Source organism: Parastagonospora nodorum (assembly GCF_000146915.1).
Source record: "Parastagonospora nodorum SN15 chromosome Unknown scaffold_13, whole genome shotgun sequence".
Classification (NCBI taxonomy): Eukaryota; Fungi; Ascomycota; class Dothideomycetes; order Pleosporales; family Phaeosphaeriaceae; genus Parastagonospora; species Parastagonospora nodorum.
This window is the reverse complement of record NW_001884561.1, coordinates 511,951-524,634: the sequence shown is the minus strand read 5'-3', so window position 1 is coordinate 524,634 and position 12,684 is coordinate 511,951. Positions and strand designations below refer to the sequence as shown.

The 12,684-nt window shown below is 51.6% G+C and overlaps 5 protein-coding genes across 5 annotated transcripts; 2 read left to right on the top strand and 3 right to left on the bottom strand.

Moving 5' to 3' along the window:
* Positions 1-1,604: 1,604 nt before the first annotated feature.
* SNOG_08721 (hypothetical protein) lies at positions 1,605-2,437 on the bottom strand. The gene is made up of 2 exons (XM_001798979.1): positions 2,332-2,437; positions 1,605-2,253 (listed from the first exon to the last, which is right to left on the bottom strand). The coding sequence occupies exons 1-2, from the start codon at positions 2,387-2,389 to the stop codon at positions 1,832-1,834; spliced, it is 480 nt and encodes a 159-aa protein (XP_001799031.1). The 5' UTR covers positions 2,390-2,437; the 3' UTR covers positions 1,605-1,831.
* Positions 2,438-2,651: 214 nt separating this feature from the next.
* SNOG_08720 (hypothetical protein) lies at positions 2,652-3,720 on the bottom strand (the record flags this gene model as incomplete). The annotated part of the gene is made up of 2 exons (XM_001798978.1): positions 2,652-3,401; positions 3,574-3,720. 2 exons carry the CDS (start codon positions 3,718-3,720, stop codon positions 2,652-2,654), a joined length of 897 nt encoding a protein of 298 aa, XP_001799030.1.
* A 1,143-nt stretch (positions 3,721-4,863) lies between these two features.
* On the top strand, positions 4,864-5,222 carry SNOG_08719 (hypothetical protein; the record flags this gene model as incomplete). Its single annotated transcript, XM_001798977.1, has 2 exons — positions 4,864-4,933; positions 5,164-5,222. 2 exons carry the CDS (start codon positions 4,864-4,866, stop codon positions 5,220-5,222), a joined length of 129 nt encoding a protein of 42 aa, XP_001799029.1.
* A 2,554-nt stretch (positions 5,223-7,776) lies between these two features.
* SNOG_08718 (hypothetical protein) lies at positions 7,777-8,890 on the bottom strand (the record flags this gene model as incomplete). The annotated part of the gene is made up of 2 exons (XM_001798976.1): positions 7,777-8,302; positions 8,349-8,890. The coding sequence occupies 2 exons, from the start codon at positions 8,888-8,890 to the stop codon at positions 7,777-7,779; spliced, it is 1,068 nt and encodes a 355-aa protein (XP_001799028.1).
* A 193-nt stretch (positions 8,891-9,083) lies between these two features.
* SNOG_08717 (hypothetical protein) lies at positions 9,084-12,642 on the top strand (the record flags this gene model as incomplete). The annotated part of the gene is made up of 3 exons (XM_001798975.1): positions 9,084-9,194; positions 9,278-12,289; positions 12,343-12,642. 3 exons carry the CDS (start codon positions 9,084-9,086, stop codon positions 12,640-12,642), a joined length of 3,423 nt encoding a protein of 1,140 aa, XP_001799027.1.
* Between the last annotated feature and the right edge of the window lie 42 nt (positions 12,643-12,684).

The window sequence follows — 12,684 nt, the reverse complement described above, 5'->3', positions numbered from 1 at the left end:
GGCCACACAGGTGATGGAAGATGTCATGGTTCGGAAATAAATGATCCACTTACGCATGGGGCCGGTGTGGTCGGCAACTGGGCCGTCTTAGTGGTGATAGTTCGGAGCTGCAGAGGACCTGGGACCGCTATATTTGCAAAGACAATCCACGCGGGATGTGTTTGTACACAAGCAATCGGAATGGGGGCTACGTCGTTCGGAATGTCGTCGTTTGGGGGCGCAAATCGTTCGTGTGAGCCAGTGTTTGGTCGAGGAAGCGCGATTTGTTGTACTTGAGTAGCGGAGACCAGGGGCACAAGGGAGTGGCTGTGTCGATTCGAGATACCGTTGCCTTGCGGGTTGCCTTGTTGTGCTTTGGTGAGACCCTGTCAAGGATGGCGGTGTATTTAAGAAAGGAGAGCGGACAGCCGTGGAAGGTAATTAAAGAAGCTCAGTTTCGATACGGGGGTAGCTGTGGCGCGTAGAGTGCTCAGCCACAGGCGATCGTCGAAGAATGTCGCAAACCAGTGTAGAGGGAGGCAAATAATTCAGTGAAATGCAAATCGCGTTCACAAGGTCTTTAGATGCTCGCAACTATTCCTCGGAGTCAAGCTCACCACGTCACAGCGAAGGCGAAGCTTGGAAGGCTTGGTCATGATCTACCGCCATTCAGGAGCTGGGCGATGACGATGCGCTGCTTGGACAGGGCTTGGGCCAAAGCTTGATTGGTTCCCGCGATGAAACCAACGGCGGTGATTCGCGCCAGAGCATCGTCGAGTTGTCCCCGCGACAGCTGTATGGTTTATGTTCAGCCTGATTTCCTTGCTTTCTCACGCTACGAGCGACCCTTCTTTTCCACATTACACTCGACTGCATGCAGCATATCGGGTCTTCGGATGCCGCGCAAGACTGACGGTATCGTCGTTAGGCACACGTAGAAGCTGGATCATCGCCCGTCACCGCCTCGTTGCATCGTACCGTGAGAGAATGGGCCCATGCGGCAGTTTCAACGATGAGGTTTGTACGAAGGCGTATCCGCATGCGCCTTGCATCATATACCCTTTCGTGGCACAGCGAAGAACACTCCTGTACCAACAACATCAGCCGTAATCGGCTGCGATCTTGCAAACAGACTCCTCGCAGATGAACCCTTGCAGCAAACCGGAACAGGTATGCTGCAAGGCACTTTGCAGACGGTGGTTTGGTCCCTGCAGCCATTGACTCGCGATTCCGCACAATGACGTGTTGATGCATACATGGCGTTTTGGAGGCCGTAGAAGTCGAAATGGTGGTTGTCCATCTCGCTCGGTGCAGTCTTCTTTGTAGCAGATATACTGCGTGTTGTCAATGTCAATCACGACGGAAGTGACTAGGGTGCTGCAGGTAGAAGCCAATCCAATAGCCTGAAGTCATACATTGGACCTTGCCGTCGCTTTAAAAGTCTAGGTATAGCTCAAGGCTATTATAGCACCGGCAACTTTGAAACGACCCTTTTTACACAATGCGTCCCTTCATAGTCCAAAACCTGCATCATGTTTAAGTATTTAAATTGTTATCAGCGAACTTTGGGTAACTTACCTATCAATAGTCACTTGGTAGAGAAGAGAAGTTATGATCTTGACAGATTAACTACAAAAGTAATGGACCGATATCATGTTGACCTGAAAGAGTAGCTACCCTAAGTGTCGCCACGTGAATCACTCCAGACTGTCAAATGCAGACCCAATAAAGAGCAATGCGCCACTCGGCTACGCATATTCCAACAGACACCCCAGCGCCTGGCAATTGTACACATACACCCTGTGCTATAGCAGCATTAAAGTTCCCAGCGTCCTTCACGAACCACCATCGTCTACGGGCTCTGCACCTTATGATCGCCCTTGATAACATCTGCATACGTCGGCGGTGGTCCCTCGGGCTGACTCGAGCTGCCCTCTCCACCCTGCTGCGGCGTCGTCACTGTCTTCGCACCCTTAACATTCTTCTGCTGCTGACCCGCAAAGCTTCCAACACCTCCACTCTGCTGTCCCGGAAACTGGCCACCCGCAGGCTGACTTCCAACAGTGCCGTAGCTCTGTCGCCCCGGCTGCTCGTGCGTGATAACGTAGTACGTAGTCCCGCGCTCGCCATCGGGTATTTGGTGGTATTGCTCGAGGTTCTCCGGGTTCTGCAGGATGATGTACCAGGCGTGGAGGAGGCCAGGGAGGAAGCCGAGACAGCAGAGCGCGAGGTTGATGAGCGAGTCGGCGCCGCAGATGCCTTTCTTTACCCAGACTGTGTATGTTGTTAGTGATGATGTGGCGGGAAGCGCGAGACGGGTGCCTGGTGCGCGGGTGCGGAGTGGGGACGTACCTCCAATGGGTGGGAAGAGGACGCTGAGGAGCATCAGGAAGCAGTCGGTGCCGCACATGTTGGCGATAGTTGGTGAAGCGGACGTTGGGTAGTTTGGTGAGTCGGTATGGGCGACAAAGGCTGTTGGTGCGCGAAAGTGGTGGAGAGTTCAGTGTCGCCTGATGGGTCGCAAGGTACAGTCTGCTGATGACGCAACTGCACTGCCACAGAGGCGCGCGCCTTCCTCGGTTCACGCTAGCGGCAGCCGCAGTCAAGCACAGCATGACCACGCAACGAAAAGAACGTACTGGATCATCAAGCGATTCGTGTCATTATTAGGCTTATTCTTTGCCGCCTAGATATCTGTAGACTACGGAAAAGTCCTTTCCTTTGCAGTTTTCGTCTTTCTCCGCCGCATCATAGATCGCTCGAGCAGATTCGCCAAGCGCAAGCTTCACATCTGCCTCCGCAGCAGCTTTGAGGGCGAGCTTCAAGTCCTTGTTGGCGAGAGATACCCCGAAACCGCCTTCGTAGCCCCTGCTTGCTGGCGAACCCGGAATGACACCAGGCACCGGGTTGTTGACCTCACTTGGCCAACACTTGCCAGTGCTGATGTTGATCATGCCAGCGAGCGCTTTCGGATCAAGACCCCACTTGATGCCCATGCTCATGGCTTCTGCGGTTGCAACATTGTTGAGTGCTAGCAAGTAGTTGTTTGCTAGCTTGCCCTTCAGACCTGCACCCTGTTCACCAAGATGCAACACTTTCTTTCCTATCAGAGAGAGTACTTCAGTTGCTCTCTCAACTTTGTCCGGTGCAGCACCGATCATGAAAGTAAGTGTGCCAGCTTGAGCGCCGACAACACCTCCAGACATAGGCGCGTCGATGAAAGTGCCTTGGCCAGACGACTGTGCAGCTTTCGCTACCTCGCCAGAGGTCATAGGATCAATGGTAGAGCAGTCGATGAAAAGACGCTCCTTGTTGAGACCTTCTGTCAGGAGCGTAGCTGGCTCAAGCATCTCCTTGAACACGCCCTTCACATGTTGCGGTTCTGGGAGAGATGTGATAATGACTTCCTGTACCATGTCAGTCTAGGCACTTCAGTGTAATGAGTAGTGACAATGGTGAGAATAGATATCAGAGGATTGGCTATAATGTTTGTGTAATCAGGATGAAGAGCCACAAAAAGTGACCCCCAACTTAGATCATTGATAGGAAAATTAATTCATCATTTGAGGGGAATAGAGAAGTGATCACACATACCGCTTTTTCAGCAACCTCTCGAACGTTTGCAGCGACTCGAACACCTTGTGGATGTTCATCGAGGAACTTCTTAGAAGCGGCGGTGTTCACATCCTGCACGAAGAGTATGTCTTCTGCAGGGATCTTCGCTCGCAGGTTTCGTGCCATGGGATAGCCTGCCAGATGTGTAAGTAGAGGCACAATTATGTGAGCCAACGCAAGACTAACCCATTCGGCCCAGGCCTATGAAACCCCAAGTGGCTTGCAAATCCCGCGAGCTTGAGAAGCATCTCCGTGAACCCTGTCGTGCTGCTACTGGAGAGAGCCTCCGCAGAGGTGAAGCTACTGCCGATACCGTCCGCATGTTGTCGTTCTTGGTGTAGATGTGACTCCTAAAGGAAACGTAGAAGATCGAATTGTGCTGCGGGATGCGGTTGGCGACGGTCTCTGCTCTTGGGTCCGGCTGCTTAGCCGAGGTCGTGGTTGGTTAATGCATGAGGATGGAGGGCAGGCCCGTCACCCAACCATCATTGGGGAGATCAATCAGGACATCTTCACGAGATTGTTGCCAAGGTCGCAATGCTGGCGTTATGCTGCCGTGAGCTTTCCGATGGAGCTCTGGAGTTGGAAAATTGTAGCTGAGAACGGAGGATCGAAAGCCGAAGTTTTTTAAGCAGGGAAAAGTAATTCCGGCCGGGGCTAACCCAATACAGATGTCACCGTGCTTGCGACAACCTTATACGCAGCAACACAAAGATGTATTTTTCATTGATCTTAGTAGAGCAAGCAAACACATGTTTTTCTCGAAGTCTTGATAGCTTGCATGTCGATTTCACTCAATGTAGATACAGTATCACCAATGTCACTATCATGGCAAGGCAGGTAAAAATCTGTCTGACTTTATGGTTTCCTCCACCGTCCACTACCGGTACAGCCAAAAGCTGTAGCTATGCTTAATGTACATCCATGTGTCACGCAAACACCCCCGTGCCGCAAGTATTCTACACATTTGATATCTTAAATATTCCTGTATTGCTTCTATCGCTCTATAATACTATACACTTATCCTTTAGGCTTTCCTCTATCGGATGAGGGCTTGCGACAAAAATATACATAGTGTTAAGCCGTGCTGTATGAGGTTGTGACGCCCTAGTGTCTTTGGCTGAGCGCTGAGTGGCTGTAACCATAGATAGCAGCTACTTTTCTATGTAAGAAATATTCTCCTGGCTCAAGCAATTCAATCGCTTTAATCGCATCCTCAATTGCTCCCATGTTAATAGAGTTATATCGTGTTGAAGTTGTGTCGTTGTCATGGCTCAGTGTTCGGGTGGATGGTTACGCCGGGTGGACGGCCACACCGTGCTGTTGCTGCCATCGGCAGGTGCGTAATTTGAGTGCCTCCGGCGCCGACCAGGTGCGCTGACTCTCTCAATGCGAATGCGAGACCTGCTGCACCAATACGGGCCTTGCATTCGGTATATGCTTCTACGACTCGAGTATAGCGCCGAGTATAGCGCCATCCTTTCCGCGCTTGAAGAGATTGTCACGGCCCACAGAGGACAGCTGATTCTCTTCCCACGCTCGCGTTCGCTTTCTACTACAGTTTACCAGGCTACGGCGACGCGATACCAGCGTCGTACCATCCGCGAGAGGATAACCCAGCTAATTAGCCGCATACCTACTATCAGCCCTACCACTTGGCTCTCCAGTGACAAGCCTCGATGCCGCGTTTAGGCCACAAAAAGTACGTGAATCTGCATTTTGAACCCGTATGCAGCCAATCTTAGCCCTTAAAAGAGATCGCATTTCTCGTTGATCGTGTAACTCCGCCCTCGATCTGTATCTCAGGCCCTAACTATGACCACAGGTCACGATTGGGCTGTAGACAATGTAAAGCTCGTCACGTAAAGGTAAGCATTTCTAGTGTGCGAAAACACCCTACTAACATTGGACAGTGCGACGAACTGAACCCGTGCTCGAATTGCGCTCGCCATAGCGTACCGTGCAGCTTAGTCACGTGGGATCCTAGCGCACCGCAACTGTCTTCGGCTTCTACACCTAGTGATAGTAGCATCAATATTGGTTTCAAGCACTAAAACTTGAATAGGCATCACTGGACTGTTAAGGCCTTCGAAGAGTTATCGCCGCGAGAGGATATAAGACATGTCTGGCGAGATCTTGCTCCACAACATGCAATTGCTCATCCTTTCTTCATACATGAAATACTTGCCTTCTCTGCACTACACAAAGCCGCATGTCTCCGCCTGAGCAGCGGGCACAGTACTACGCCTATGGCATCCATCACCAGGACCTAAGCATTCGAGGCGTAAGGAGAAAAACTTCGAGACGTCACGCCTTATGAAGCTCCATCCATCGTCGCGACGACGTCGACACTACTCACGTTGAGTGTTTTCGCCTCTACAGGATTTGAATCATGAACTATCCCGAGATTCCCAGTTCGCAAGGCGCCATCGATGGTATCCTAAACGTCTTTAATCTGATGCAGGGCATGAGCAATGTGCTTGCAGTAACTAAGGCTCATATCGTCAATTCGTTTATCGCGCCAATATATCGAGAGCTAGCGGACCCCATTCCTTCGCAACCCATGTTGGACGAAGTACTGCAGCGATTGCCGGCATTGACATCGTTTGTTGAATCCAAATCAGATCTGTCCGAGCTAGAAAGATCTGTCTATCTTGTTGCCATCGCAAGTATGCGGCCATGCCTTCAGATGGCCCAATCGCCTTGCGTGGACAATCGTGAGCTTCGTTTCTTATTCTTTTGGCCGATGTCCCTACATCCAGATTTTCTCAATCTTGTACGACAAAGAAGTGCTGGAGCGCTTGCAATAGTAATGTATTATACCACGATATTATTTGCATCGCAATCACGATTTTTTTTTATGGAAGGATGGGGCGAGCAGCTGATGAAAGCATGCTTCGAAAAACTCAACCCGGACTGGCATCCGATTGTTTCATGGCCACGGTCGTTCCTCAACCAAACTCCAGATTGGAACCTTTTCCAGAGTATTATTCACCCGCGACACGAGCCTGGTGTACCGCTGGTAACACTAATCGCGCAAAAATTTGCACATTCGAACGCGGAAAGCTCATGAAAGAATGAACTTTAATGAGAGAACAAAAGCTGCAGAATCAATGTGCATTAAGCTTGTCTATGTGTACAGGCGCGAGGTAAGGAGTCCGGAGGTCCAGACGAAGAAGTGTCTTGCCACGCAGTGACTGGCCTCACGTGACCTAAGTTTTGGCTGATTGTATCAGCCACAGTCCGTTGGAGCCACAGACTTGGTGTGCTTAACGACATCCCGAAGATTACGTCAGATAGTAGCTGTATCGAAATAGCTATATACAGAAGGTACTCCCCAGAGAAGTACCGGGTGGGGTAGCGATCACGCATGGATCTGAACACCGCATCAGTCTTAGAGCTAGCATTGACTTTTCAGCCTTGCCAAAGGCTTGCTAGACTTATATAAGGCTACCTATAAGTATAAGAAGTGACGAAGCTGTAGCTTAGATGGTCTAATAGCGATAGCATATTTTGCGCTTTCGGAAAGACACTTCCCAGATAAGCGCGTACAGGATAACGACTACGTAACTTTCGTAGAGAGAAGGCCCTACATCTAAAGAAAAGGTTAAAGAACACGAATCGTATATAATCCAGCGAAATAATAACGCGTGCGTGGAAGTTCAGGTTAGTAAAGTCGAAGTACCTCTTAGATCTTGCAGCACGGCGGGGTTTGCGTGATCCATGGATGCACGTTACCAATTCTTTGCTCAGGCGCAGAATTCGCGCTCAAACTAGTCTCTCTTGCAACATAAAACCGCAACCTAACCTTTGAGTGACCCAGTAAGAAGCAGCAAGGCCCAGCGCCAATCTCGAACAAAACGGTTCAGATGTAGCTGTATTTGACCCGGACCCTGTGCTGCGGCTTGAGTAGCTTTCGCCAAACAATCCGTGTCCACCGGTCATAGTATATGGTATTTGGCAGTGGGATATCGGACTCAAAGCCGAACTCACCTGCGTTCTACGATATTTGTGTCAGTAATCTGCCCACTAGTCGCGATACACCAGTCCACCGCCCATGATCCTTGACCAGTGAATATGTCTGTTGATGTTGTACGAGATCTATGGGTATCGTGCTAAATGTAGTAGTATCTGACCACGCATACTGCGAGCTTGCATCACAAACGCCAAATTCCATGCTCTTCAACTCACGATCGGAGCGCTTTGTTTTACGTCTTCCTCGTCCGACTCATCCGATATCTCGATCAGCTCATCTGCAGTGCGTTTGGACGTCTTCTTGCGACCTCCTTTGCTGGCGGAAGGTGCGCTAATAGCATCGAGGAATTGGTCGTTGTCGAGGTTCGAATGGAGCTTTGGCGCGTCGGCAACATCAGGTAGGAACAGGCGCTCGGCGTATGTGCCGTAGGCCTCAGACGCCTGTGAAACGAAGTTAGCTTCGGAGGTATATGTTGGGAAAGGTAGATGTACGTCTTCGTCATGGTAGTTCAACTTGTGCCAGGGCTCCTGGTGCGCCGACTTCATGAAGGCCTGCGTCATCTCCGCAGCAGTATCGCCACCACTCTTCTTCAGGGTGGGAAGGAAGGCCTTGGGTTCCACAGGCTTTGCGCCTTCTTGCGACTCTTTTTCGCGGCGACGCTGGACTGCCTCAAGTTGAGCCGATGCGTCGACATGGTGGAACTGGGTTCGGAGCTGTACGAGTCCATTCAATCTGGTGAGGTGTAGCTGATCTAGTCAAATCAGCGTGTTGCCTCTACCTCATGTGGCCGGAGATGGTACCATCGCGGAACGTGCCGAGCATGTAGCTGGGACCTTTGCCGTCGTCCTTGAGGATCTGTCCACCGAAAGTCTGCACGTTCAAGACGTGGCCTTTCTCGTTTGCATCCTCAAAGTTTGTAACATATTCCTCGAAGTTGTCGTCGTCCTCGGCTGTAGTCGGTGCCGCTGGTCCTCCCTCACCGGCGCCAGCCCGGTTAGCTGCGCGTGGCATTGTGCGCTCGAAGCCGGATGCAATGCCGAACGCTTTCTGTCCAAACCCTTTGGTTTTGCGCATCGCCTCGCCCCAGCGCACACCTGCGGGGCGGTTGTAGTTGTTGTGGATGTCCATAGGGATGTCGACTTCAATGAATCCGGACTCTTTCTTGACGCGCAATTCGGTAGGATGGCTCTGGGTGGCTTTCGTGAATGGTTGGTCGGGCGGGCGATTCAGGTACTGCAGCACATAGAGCTGTCCCTCCTCCGCCTCGGGGGTGATGTAGACATCGTACTCGGCCACGACAGGATCGTCGTCTATGTCCATTACTGCTACTTCAGTCGTGACTGTTAGTTGCGGTATCAATGTCGTGTGCCGATCAAAGGCTATTTCTTACGAGCCATGGTGTTGTTGTCGAAGGAGTTGGGCGGGACAAGGTGACCGCGGCCAAAAAGTTAAAGTTGGTGGGGCACAAACGCGCTCGCGTGGGTGGTGGGTCGGTCAGTGCAGCTACGGCGATATGGCCATGACGACGATACGTCCGGCAGCCAGCCATTCGACCTTCACTCTCTCCGTTCCCACCCGAGTCAACAATCGTGAAGCTGTGAAGGTGTCCGGAGTTGATTATGGCGTACATTGCACCCATCCACCGTCCGAGCAGCGTCCGCCATGCGCTCAAGTTGAACTTCCTCGCTCAGGATGAGGACTGTCTAGTCGTTGCGTAAGCAGAACGTAGTCGACGGCCGATCAGATGCTAACAAACAGAATAGCAAGGCGAACAGACTCGAGTTCTATACACAAACTGCCGATGGATTGGCACTGCAACACCAGAAATCCATCTATGGCAAGGTCACAATGCTCCAGAAGCTGCGCCCAGCCCTATCACCGACCGACCACCTCTTCGTTGGGACAGATCGGTTCATGTACTTTACGCTGTCCTGGAACGCCGAGAAGAAGCAGCTTCAGACGGAGAAATCGTTTGACAGCGTAGCCGATAATGCCGCACGAGAATCACAAACGGGAGAGAGGTGCCATGTGGATCCGAGTGGACGATTCATGACCGTGGAAGTGTATGAGGGCATAATCACAGTTATTCCACTGGTACAAAGGGGGAAGAAGAGAAAGCAGGAACCGGACATTGCCCATCTCGGTGAGCCCCAGCCCGTAAGGCTGCCGGAAATGTTCGTTCGCTCCTCTGCCTTCCTACGACCAAAAGCTTTTGACGACAAACCCAAGATCGCGCTGCTATTCGAAGACACACATTCCCAGGTCAAGCTGAGGTTGCGCGAGATCCTATTCGCAGGCGGGGATTCAGTCGAGCTCGAAGACGGCGAGGCCTGCCGAGCAGAGCTGGAACTGGGCGCTAGCCACTTGATCCCGATCGAGGCACCCTCACACGGCCTGATCGTGATTGGAGAGACATCGATTGCTTACTACGATGAAGAGAGCAACGATTTGCAGACTGAACCTCTAGATGAAGCAACTATTTTCGTAGCCTGGGAGCGCATAGATGCACAACGCTTTGTGCTAGCAGACGACTATGGCCGGTTATACCTCTTCATGCTTATACTCGATGAGAAGAAGAAAGTGCAGTCCTGGAAACTGGATATCATTGGCCAGACTTCTCGAGCTTCGGTGCTTGTGTACCTCGATGCTGGATACGTCTTTGTCGGCTCACATCAAGGCGATTCGCAAGTCATCAGGATCACGGAGCAATCGATGGAGATTGTGCAAACGTTCGCAAACATTGCACCTGTACTAGACTTCACCATCATGGACATGGGTAATCGTTCTGGCGAAGGTCAAACGAACGAGTACTCCTCCGGCCAGGCCCGCATTGTCACAGGAAGTGGCGCTTACCAGGACGGAAGTCTTCGAAGCGTGAGAAGCGGCGTTGGCTTAGAAGACCTTGGTGTTCTAGGCGAGATGGAGCACATCTCTGACCTGTTTGGGCTGAAGTCGAACGCGTCTGCAGAGTATGCGGATACCCTCTTAGTGACCTTTGTCAACGAGACCAGAATCTTCCGCTTCGATCCTCAAGGTGAAGTTGAAGAAGTAGACGAGTTTGCTTCTGTGGCCCTGGATGAAACCACGCTAGCTGCAGCAAACATCTCGCAAGGACGAGTTGTTCAAGTCACAGGTGGTCGAGTTCGCGTATCCGATCTTGACGGTGGCATGATCACATCCGAGTGGGTACCACCTAGCGGCGAGACGATCACGGCTGCATCGGTTAACGACAGTCATGTTTTGCTTTCGCTCGGGGGTGTCTCAGTCATCACTCTCAACATGGACGGCTTGAAAGTGCTTACAGAGAAGAAGTTTGGTGTCGAAAGTCAGGTCGCATGCATTGCGCTGCCATCTACATCAAGCTCAATGTGCTTCATTGGGTTCTGGAAGAATTCTCAGTTAGCGATTTGCTCACTCGACACCTTGGAAGCTGTCAAGACAGTACAGGTATCGGAAGACTCAGTTCCGCGCTCATTGTTACTTACCCAGATCTTCCCAGACCAGCCGCCAACACTATTTGCTGCGATGGCAGATGGCAATGTGGTGACCTACTCATTTGATACATCAAATGGAGAGCTATCTGGAAGAAAGAGCATCGTTCTCGGTACTCGTGAAGCCACCTTCCGCGCGCTACCAAGAGGCAATGGCCTTTTCAACGTCTTTGCGACTTGCGAACATCCATCTCTCATCTATGCTTCAGAAGGTCGCCTTGTCTACTCTGCCGTCACAGCAGAGAACGCCACAACGGTTTGTCCATTTGATTCTGAAGCATACCCGGGCTCGGTAGCCATTGCTACTTCGGATGACCTCCGCATAGCGCTCGTAGACACCGAACGGACAACGCACGTGCAGACTCTGAAGGTCGATGAGACTGTTCGACGGATAGCTTACTCCCCAGGCCTGAAGGCGTTCGGTCTCGGCACGGTCAAGCGCATACTAAAGGCCGGCGAGGAAATCATGCTAAGTCACTTCAAGCTGGTGGATGAGATACAGTTCAAGGAGCTCGATACATATGCTCTCAACGAAGAGGAGCTTGTGGAATGCGTCATGCGCTGTGACCTGGCGGACGGCTCCGGTGGCACCGCTGAGCGCTTCGTTATCGGCACAGCATACCTGGACGACCAAAACTCTACTGTAGAACGAGGACGCATCCTCATACTGGAAGTCACACCCGAACGCGTCCTCAAACTCGTTACGGAAATTGCAGTCAAAGGCGGCTGCAGATGTCTCGCCATGTGCGAGGGCAAGATCGTTGCGGCGCTCATCAAGACCATCGTAGTGTACGACATCGAGTACAGAACGCAAAGCAAGCCCGATCTCGTCAAAGCAGCGACGTTCCGATGCTCAACTGCCCCAATCGACATCACGGTCAACGGTACGCAGATAGCAATCGCAGATCTGATGAAGTCCATGGTCGTGGTGGAATATCAGCGCGGCGAGACTGGCCTGCCTGATAAGCTCGTTGAAGTAGCGCGCCATTTCCAAGTGACTTGGGCCACCGCTGTGGCAGAAGTCGACGAGAACACATACCTTGAGAGCGATGCGGAAGGCAATCTCCTCGTGCTATATCGCGACCCCAAGGGCGTTACGGATGATGACAAGAGGAGGTTGAATGTCTCGAGCGAGATGCTTCTGGGCGAGATGGTCAACAGGATACGCAGGATAGATGTCGCGACGGCGCCGGACGCGGTGGTCGTTCCTCGCGCGTTCATGGGCACAGTAAGCCATTACCATTCCACTTCTATATATCGCGTCACTGACACATGCACCAGGTCGAAGGCTCAATATACCTCTTCGCACTAATCTCACAGAACTACCTTGACCTCCTCATCACACTACAATCAAACCTAGGCAACCTCGTCGTCTCACCAGGAAATATGGATTTCGCCAAATTCCGCGCCTTCAAGAACCAAGTCAGGACAGAAGAGGAGCCGAATCGATTTGTCGATGGAGAGCTGATTGAGCGCTTCTTGGACTGCGAAGAAGATGTGCAGAGGAAGGCTATTGAAGGATTAGGCGTGGAGTTGGAGGACATTAGGAGTCTGGTGGAGGGATTGAGGAGGTTGCATTAAGCGTGGCATATGCAGTGATGAAAGCAGTTTATTGCGCCATCT

What these genes read in the sequence shown, in the direction of transcription:
- SNOG_08721 (XM_001798979.1), bottom strand. Translation starts at nt 2,389, where the DNA reads ATGTGCGGCACCGACTGCTTCCTGATGCTCCTCAGCGTCCTCTTCCCA. An exon ending in CCTCTTCCCACCCATTGGAG is followed by an intron (nt 2,254 to 2,331) that starts GTACGTCCCCAC and finishes CAACATACACAG; the next exon opens with TCTGGGTAAAGAAAGGCATC.